Source organism: Juglans regia, chromosome 8, assembly GCF_001411555.2.
Source record: "Juglans regia cultivar Chandler chromosome 8, Walnut 2.0, whole genome shotgun sequence".
NCBI lineage: Eukaryota > Viridiplantae > Streptophyta > Magnoliopsida > Fagales > Juglandaceae > Juglans > Juglans regia.
Genome location: NC_049908.1, coordinates 2,779,797 through 2,789,511, shown reverse-complemented (window position 1 = coordinate 2,789,511; position 9,715 = coordinate 2,779,797). Strand labels below are relative to the sequence as shown.

The window sequence follows — 9,715 nt, the reverse complement described above, 5'->3', positions numbered from 1 at the left end:
ACGTTCTCTGTATCTCAAATTTTCTAAAGCATCTCAAAAGATTTATAGGGTTTTCAATTTCAACGACTCAATTCCTACATATATTCACGAATTTTCAATGAAATCATTCTGTATACAATGTCTGCTAACTCAACTGAAGCTTGACACCTGGCAATGTGTCAGCCAAAACCACCTACAATGGGTTGTTCTTGCTCTCTCCTAGGGTGTCATACATAGACCACTCGGCACCCAACACATGGGAACCGAATTTTTTCCTTTTTTTTATTTAAATTTGATTAATTTCTCGATTATTTTTTGTTCCCCGTGTCTTTTTTTTCTAATTTTTTAATGGCGTGCGTATTTTTACACGATTTGTATTTAAATGAATTTTATGAGTCAATTTTGAAATATCATGTAAACAAGCTTGCAGTCGTTAGATCTGTTGACAGAATACAAACGAAATATTTTATAAATTTAAGTCTTTGAATAATAATATCAAATAATCGAGATTACATATATTTATCAGTATTCAAATGGAATCAAAGTCAGTAGAGAGCTCATCTCATTTTACCCTGATTCAACAACGATTTGATGCATTTAATCAGTTAGTAAAATAAAATTCGTGATACCTAAATTGCATTTAAACAGGGCCTGGGCCATATCACGCCGAAGCTCTCGCTCACAGAGGGCCCTTCCACCTGTGGAAAAATAACTGCAAACTGGTGTGATAAGATCAAAGCTTATCAATATAACAACCCAAGAAAATCAATTCCTTTTTATGCATGAATTGAACCTATTTCTTTGAACGAATATTTATCACAGGTAAGTCTTTTAGGCACTTTCTCAACAAATCTTTTTAAGAAGAAAAACAATTGGTAGCTCACAAGACTAGAAAAGACATTCAATCGTTTACCCTCTCTCTTTCCCAGCTCTCTTAATGCACTTCAACCTAGCAAAGCTTGGCGTGATTTACTGGACAATCTTGCCCACAATTTAAAAAAAAAAAAAAATCCAGTATCTCCCAGCAATTCAAGAGTTTAATTATTTAATCGATTATCCCTAACATTGGACACGATATCACACAAAACTAAACTAATGGTTGCCAAAGAAAGGCATAGAAGCCTAGAGTCAATCTGCACCTTTTCTGTGCTGCCATGTTCAGGGGAGCTCAATCCCCCATAACCTCCTCCACTGGTCTTGGAAGAATTTCCCTTCATTCAAGGAAAGATCGGGCAATCGGTAAGACAATCGGTAAGACAATCACCTTGACATTCAAAATCTTGAGAAAGAAACTACCACAAAAATGACGACATAATCCCCCGCTCCAGGAGATTGAGCTGCTTTCACTTTTCTGTCACACACATCCCAAAAGTGCAACAGAGGTTCACTTACACATGAAAAAGTTCAACACCAGAATTCTTGGGAAGTATTCACATTTGGAACCTCCAATGACTCAAGGACCATCTAAATGGTTGGAATATAGTCAAGTAGAACGCTACACCTAGAACAAAAGGAAAGAAAAGACAAAAGAAATACGTTGGAGAAGATGCAAAAGTTCTTTCAATAACTCCACTATTTTGGTATACATAGAGGTACAGGAAGTTTGGTCGACTTCTCTGATAAATAAATATGATATATAAATAATTTCCCTCCTCAATAAAGTGTGTAACTGTGAACTCCATTTTGATGTTATTGAATTTAGGAGCCAAGACAGTAAAAAGATCCATAGATGGCTCTATCCCAAAGCTGAAATTGGTAATGAAGTGAAAGAAAAGCTTGTGATTGTTTGGAGATTGACTATTAAAGAGGTGCTCAGATATTAAATGCGTGCAAAACAAGCCAATTTCTGTCTGCATTATTTGCATGCATCAAAGTGAACGCAGTCAGTCATCAATTGCCCAAAAATGATCATCTAAGAGATACTTGTGTGTTGTTTGGGGGTGGGGGTTTGGGAAAGAATTCCATACCGTTCGTCCTGATGACTCCAACTTTTCATGTAGTGCCACTGTGGATGAAGGATTGCAACCACAATGAGTATATCTCATTTCAGTCAGTCAGATTCCATGGCATCAAGGCCCTGAATGCACAGCATTTTCCTCATCATATTCAGTCTACTTATCTCTTCAAGAAAATAATGAAAGCCATCTATTGGCATAATGCAAACAAACAAAATCGGATGCTTACCAGGGTAGAGTCTTGGTATGATTATGCCAACAGAATCTTAAGTGGTACCTGAATATAGAATTAAATTTCATCAATCATACAGCAACCAAACTCACCTTCTTAACTATCAGAATATGCTTCCACAAACTGCACATCAAAGAAATTTGCATGAAGTTTCCCCACAACAATCCCTGGACTTACCAAGTGGAATACTGGGGTTTTTCTTGGTAGCACAATTTTTTTTCTAATTCTACATGGATACAAGGAGCTTTGCCTTCAATGTTTCTGCTTCCAAGACCTTGAGCATTACTACCTAATCTTTGATGCTAAAACACACTGAAAATATAGCACATTCATATTGCCGAGTTCTATATAAATGAACCTACACACCAGCAACGCGAATAAGTACGCCCGCAACCGATCTAAGCTATTCCGCAAGCACTTAAAAGGAGACAAGAAAAATGACATTTGAATCTAAAAATATACTTGCAACTGATCACTGCATCAGCAAACAGCCAACTGCTGCTGCCTCTTAAGACAGTCAAATGCAATTAACATAAGCAAGTCATACCTATGTATTCCTGTGGCCTGTGTGTACACACAATATAAGACATGCGCATGCACATGCACAAATATGAAGAAAACTACTATGAAATTTCTGAATTTGAACAGGTCAGCCAGACTGTGCTCTGGTGACCAGTTCAAAATCTCGATCGTAGAAACCACTGGGGTCATGTTACAGATGGTGAAAAAAGAATTGTACAAGGGGAAAAATGGCTGCTTTAAGGAGGGGAAGAAAAAGACGAACTTCCATGATTGTGTCAAACACGAAATTAACACTTTGATGCACTTTCTTTTCTTTCTTTTTTTTTTTTTTTGTAAGTAACACTTTGATGCACTACTTTCTTATAAGTAAAAATATGAGATAAACACATAGCACCTTGGTATACTTAGACAAGCCATGCACCTTGATATACTTAGGCAAGCCATGCACCTTATGCACCATGCCGGTCAAAGGGAGATGCAGAAGATTGCAATTAAAACATAACATGAAGAAAAACAATAATAAAGAGATCATTACAAACTCTTGCTCAAAGTGTACAACCACTTCCTTTCAAGTCAAATTCTGACAACCCAGAAACTATCTTTCAAGTACAGAAAGGAGAATAAAAAAAGTACTAAATACAGGGTGAAAAGCTGAGAATGTCCAGAGCCCACAGCAAAATAATAATTGTACATCCGAAAATACCATCAACAATCAAAATGCCCTCCTGTGCACATGCCTTCAGCCATGTGATTATTGTTCAAACCTATACAAACTTTGTAATGATAGGAAAAATTAAGCACCCTCGCAGGTGGATATATGATTTAAAATTAGCCTCATAAGCATTTTGACGTAATTTAAAGACAGTGCACAGGTGTTTGTAACATGCTATGTGATGGCGGCAATAAAGAAGAGTTTAGCATACATCATCTCCAAAATGCTATGATCAGTAAATTTGCCTCGACGCGATCTTTGCTTCTCGAGAAGAACTAGATGCTAAGAGCCCACCCATTCATGGATCATAAAAGTGAGGTCAAAATAACATTAAGTGGCATCCTAACAGAACTTTGGTAGTTCATGAAACAGTTCGGCCATAGCAAATAGATGCAATATAAAGATTCTTTGCCCATTTCTCCTGCATAAACACCACGTGGAAATTCTAGATTCAGAAATGAAGGATGAACAGGAAGAAAATTGAAAAAAATGATAAATCTAAATAGTCCACCTTGACGTGTGTACTGGGAAAAGCAGAAGTTCGGAGAGTCTCTTGAGTTTCATCTGCAGGTTTTCTTCTAGGAACACTAAGAACCAAAGCAGTCTGGTCCCAAGTTGCTGCAGTTGATGTGATTCGGTAACCACTGTCCCACCTTCGATGAATACCTTCACTAGGATAGAGAAAATCTAGTTCCACAACCTGAAAAAATAGAAATTAAAATAGATTACATATTTTTTTCCTGTGCTACTACTGGGTATTCCAAATGAACAGATCCAGATAATTGAACAAAACCTGGTCAGAAAATCCAGCACCACGAGACATAATAATTGCCCATCTAGTCCCAGCAGTAGCCATGGCAGTAACATAAAACCCCTCCCTCCATTTTTTGTTGATCCACTTGAACGGAAATGAATCGCTGACTTTATAAGACTGCTGTAAGTACTGTGTCCCTAAATTCAATGAAGCAACAGAAGTTAAGATTGAAAGTCAAAACAATCTCTCAAAACCATCCATGCTTAAAGATGCTTGGACTAACCCTTTGACATCACAACTAATGAACTTCCATTATTAGCCCCTGCTATTGCACTGATGTAGTAATTCTTCTCCCATTGTTCCATGATCCATTCCTTCACATAATTAGAAGATAGACAAGAATAATCAGTCGACACAAACACTCCAAATTCTATAAACCCCAATATAAACATCTATATGGCATAGTGGAGGCACGAAAATGCAATGCAGTTAAACATGACCAATTTTATATCTGATAAAAACTGTTCTCGATGCAAATAAAAAAAACATGCAACCTTGTGAAGAAAACAGGGTGAGAGTTCGTGAACTTGAGCAGTAAATCCAGTGCCAGCATCCATGATAAGGGCCCAAAGGTTTGAACATGAAGCCACACTACTGATATATAATCCATCCTCATTTCCTTTCTCAATGTGTTGGGAGAGCCTTACATCTGCTACGTTATAGTGAAATCTCCAAAAAGAGAGGAAAACGTCAGCATCTGACCCTATTATGGCATACTTGACAAGCTAAATGGGTGACTTCAGAGACATACCTTTGCTTCATAGGCCGGCGAGCATTGTAAACACTAACCCATTGAGTTGCAGGCATCCCCATTCGAATCTTCTTCTTTGGTTGTTCATCATCTTCCTCCTCCATGGTCAATCGTCCTCTCTTATGTCCAACCTGACATATAAGCTTCAGCATAGAAAAGAAATACATGTTAGATGTATTTAGAAAAAAATGGTTTAGACAAAGGTTTATGTTTCATGCCTGAAAATTACACAGAACATCAAGTTTGTTCTATGGAGAATTCAGCTTATAATTTTTTTTATAAGTAGAATTCAGCTTATAAATTGGTCGATGTGTTTTCCAAAAATCTTCATTTCAGTTTTTTGACCTTGAACTGTCTACTGGAGTGAAGGAATTGGCTATCTTATGAGTTGTTTATGATGTCACCCAATTTGAAAACTAAAAGCCTAATTAGCAACCAACAAAAGACAGATATGTGGCTTTGAGAAAGAAACATACTTCCAAAGATTTCTACTTCAACATGCAGTCAATCATTAAACAAAGATGCAAGAATTTTTTTTTTTTTTTTAATTGGCACCGGGTGTCCAGAACTCAAAAATGCAAGAATGTTAAAAGTACCTTTTGAGCGCCGTCAGTGTTTATTGGCCTGATATCCGGATTTGGACCAACAATCCCATCAAAGAGGGAGATATACTTTGCATAGTTAGGTTCTTCATCAAACTTCAAATTTACCACAAACTCAACAAACTGTCGAAAAGGCTGAGGACAAAAGCAACACAGAGATTCTGGGGAAGTGGCCATTTTCTTCTTGCATACAAGGAATCCTTTATTGTCCCCCTAGAACAAACACAATGTTGGAAGGTCAAGCATAACTACATAAAAACCAAACCTCACTGAATTTTGAAAGTTTGGTACCTGATATCCTTGCCATGGCAATCGGCCACGGAGAAGAAAAACAAGAGTGTAAGCAAGAGATTCTAAGTCATCTCTCCTGCTACCAGTTCTACCAAGATGAGCATGCACACTAGCATACCGGACAGTTCCCCTGGACACGTTATCGCATGCCAATGAGGAATCTAAGAACCACAGAAAGGAAATTCAAGCAGACTTTTGGTTAAATACACGGTTAAATTTTACCTGAAAACATCTGGACGTTGATCATACTCAACATGCAATCCAGTTGCACTGTCTCGCCACTTGGTGGCTGTAAGGTCAAGACATACACAGAATAAGAAGGTATGGAATACTTCTTCATTGTCGGGTAACAACATGCTGCGGGAAGGAAAAGGTATTTCAAAAGTTTACCTAATCCAAGGTCGACAAGAAATAGCTTTTTTTCTTCAGGAGTCACAGGAGGACCAAGCAAAAAATTCTCAGGTTTCACATCCCCGTGCACATATCTGCCAACAATATCAGCCACAACATAATAACCCCATAAAAATTTTTTTGATAAGCCCCCATAAAAATTGCAATGATTAGAAACCATTCAAATGCTAAACCATTATTTTCATGGACTAGCTAGCACAATTACATGCAATAACTCTGGAATACTGCGTCATACTATTGAACACAAAGGTCGATGGGTCCAAGGAAGAGAACAACGCTCTTCAACCACGGCACCCACAAGTACCTAGATATTCTGTACCAGACCTCCATCAGATGCTATAAAGAGTTTCCAACAAAAAAATAGGGTGTAAGGTTGTTGTGGAGATTGATGCCCCTACATACCATAATCATATTATCTAAAAAAGAAAAACTAGCATAAAAATTACGTGTAATCTGTTGAAAAATATATCACATATATCTGTAAAGAAACAGAAAGTCCAAATTGCAATAAAAGTCTCACCCCCTAGAGTGCATCTTCTCTAATATGGAGATGGCCTCAATGGCAATGCAGGCAACCATGTCAATAGACATCCTGTAGTTAAAAGATATAAGGAAACATCAAATGGGTAAAATCGATCGCACGAACATACAAAAGTATTGATTTGAAAAAGAAGCTTACGTGTGTGAGTTATTATTCCAAACATCCCACAAACTTGGCCCAAGCATATCCATGACCTGTGAACAAGATAGAGTTATCTTACAGTTTGAAACAAAAAAAGAGATAATAAACTACGATTTCATTAACATGAGATCAGAGGGAACATATCAAAGTGAATAACACATACCATGACATAGTAGTCACCTTGCCGGCCCTTATAATGAACTCGTGGAACACCATGACTGCCACCAAGTGCACTGCACAGTAATAATTAAGAGTGCCAGTTGAACCAATACATATAGTAAGAGTTCAAAGTGAGAAAGCAATGCACCAAAAAATATAATACAGGCATTGATAGGGGCCTCACTTGTAAACTTGCCACTCATACGGCGGTCCATAATTACATCCTTTACTACTCCTATGCTCAAATTTTAAAGCTACCTGAAAATTTAGAATGATCATTCAGACAGGTTAACATCGAAATTATTATCCAACATAATTACTAAGTGAGAACATACATCATATAACAAATACGCGATACCTCAACAGCTCCAGGCCCAGTTCTTTCGTTTACACTGGTAGTACCAACACGTCGACCAACATACACTTGTCCAAATCCTCCTTTACCCAGTTTTCTGCCTATTTTGTACATCGGGGAACCACCAACTTGTACCTGTTGTAGAGAAACCATATAACAAAATGAGTATCATGAATGCATAAGAACACTGTATTTCAAGTCATAACTAGCCCACTGTTATCATCATTGTGTTCTCACTGATCGGTTTATTAGTTTAATATAGTTCAAGCGAATGCAATCATCAAGAGAGGGAGCTAAGAAGAATGACTGTAGAAAAAAGAACCAAAAAAAAAAAGCAAGTTAAAGAATAAGATTAAAACACTGCTTCCTTCACTACATCTTCCTAGCAACTAAATTGTGAGAGAACCCAAAAACCCAAATCAATGAAAAAGGTGCTAAGAAATATCAGCTTTCATGACGCAGAGCTCGCCTCAATAGCGAATCCAAAAACTAAATGTTTGTCCAATCTTTTCATCGATGAAAAAAAAGGCTATGAAATAATAGCTTTAACGACGCAGAGCTGAGCTCGCCTAAAGAGAGAATCCAGAAACCTAAATGTTTCCCCCTTTTTTCATTGATGAGAAAAGGGCTGTGAAATTTTAGGTTTCATGACATAGAGATGAGCTCGCCTCACTCATCAAACCCCCTAATTATAATGCGACCAACACCGAACATCGACAGGATTTCTGATATGGAACAACAGGAAGACAAAAAGCCCACAAACAAAAGTCTCGTTCCTCCCCTTTTACTCAGCTTTTTCATCACCCCAACAGTAAAACCAAAGAGTAAATAAAAATAGTTACGATCCCACGTCGACTAAGTATGGGACTAATTGGTGGTTTATAAGCCCTAGGCACCCTTTTCTTGTAAACCGATTTTTAAAGGTGAGTTCTGCCTAATAGATTCATAACAAATGGAATCAGAGTCACTCCACATAAGCCGTCCATATTGGCACGGTTACAATCTTGCAGCACGGAAGTGATGCTGGCATAGCAGTGTTCGTCTAGGGTTAGGAAAGACCTAGTGCAGAGCTAGTCCACGTGAGCACGGGACTGCCGTGGACGTCGGCTGCAGAGAGTGGTGGTTGTTACGAATCCACATCGACTAAGTATGAAATTGAATGATAGTTTATAATCACCTACACACCGTTTCTTTATAAGCCGGTTTTCAAATATTTGTTCTACTTAGTGGGTTCGCAACAAAAAGGCACAGACTAAGCACGAAATCGAGAGAGAGAGAGAGAAAGACCTTCTCGGGAAGAGGCGCAGTGCTGCCCTCGTCCTCGGCTGCGGGCCCCTTATCGCCGCTCCGTCCGCCGCCGCTACCGTACTCATCCATGGCTCTTTCCTCGACGCCCCCTCTAAACACCCTAATCCCTTCCTCTTCTCCTCTCTCTACTTTCTTGCCCTTCGACGACCTCGTTTTGATGACCTTGTGGCCTCTCTTCGTCACAATATTCCTCTCAGCAACGCCGATCGAGTTCTTATTACTCGTCCGGTTCTGCCCGGCTGCCTTTCTCTGGCGACCTCGTACAGTTAAAAGAAGATCCTGACTGTTGTGGACTACTGGTTGCGGGGTAATCGGATTCGGGACAGGGTTGTTGAATGCCCGGTTCCTGCGTGATCGGCTACGCAGATCAGGCATCGTGGGGACGAAGGTCCATGAAGAAGGGGAGTCCTTGGAGGTGGTGATGCGCTGGTAGAAGATTCATAAAGCTTCTAGAGTCGGGTTCGAACTTAATCTGAGTTTGAATTGTATTCACAGAGGGCTGGAATGTGTGCCCAATAGACAAAAGAGATAACCGAACCAAATGGGATATTGTGCGAGACAAAATGATTTTTTATAAAATTTGATATTTAAATAAAATATTGTTAAAATATTTTTTTAATATTATTATTATTTAAAAATTTAAAAATTTTAAATTATCTATTGTATTTTATGTATGAATTTATAAAAATTATAATGATGAGATAAGATAAAATGAGTTGAGATAATTTTGATATCAAAACCTAGCCTAAATTCGATCAGAGTGAGCGAGGGAATTTGGAGATCTGTGGAGGGAAATTAAAACAATCACAGATTTTCTATTTCTTTGTCCATGGAGATTGAAAAACAAAGAGAAATGATCACATTTTTATTAGAAATATTCTACACAATCTCCCTCACTATAGCACAACCTCCACACACCTGACGTGGCGAACCAGTTTGGTT

At 38.3% G+C, this 9,715-nt stretch overlaps 1 protein-coding gene across 3 annotated transcripts; it reads right to left on the bottom strand.

Moving 5' to 3' along the window:
• Positions 1-832: 832 nt before the first annotated feature.
• On the bottom strand, positions 833-9,295 carry LOC109019122 (casein kinase 1-like protein HD16). 3 transcript variants are annotated; one of them, XM_035693071.1, is made up of 19 exons: positions 8,753-9,295; positions 7,469-7,600; positions 7,295-7,368; positions 7,115-7,184; positions 6,949-7,004; positions 6,790-6,861; positions 6,249-6,343; positions 6,081-6,147; positions 5,859-5,988; positions 5,562-5,780; positions 4,966-5,108; positions 4,709-4,883; positions 4,438-4,528; positions 4,194-4,351; positions 3,912-4,100; positions 2,344-3,821; positions 2,164-2,211; positions 1,947-2,056; positions 833-1,480 (listed from the first exon to the last, which is right to left on the bottom strand). In XM_035693071.1, exons 1-16 carry the CDS (start codon positions 9,146-9,148, stop codon positions 3,762-3,764), a joined length of 2,127 nt encoding a protein of 708 aa, XP_035548964.1. In that variant the 5' UTR covers positions 9,149-9,295; the 3' UTR covers positions 833-1,480; positions 1,947-2,056; positions 2,164-2,211; positions 2,344-3,761. The 3 variants fall into 3 exon arrangements, with proteins under 3 accessions (XP_035548964.1, XP_018856893.1, XP_035548965.1); XM_019001348.2 differs by having other exon boundaries at positions 833-1,330; XM_035693072.1 differs by having other exon boundaries at positions 3,612-3,821.
• Positions 9,296-9,715: the final 420 nt, after the last annotated feature.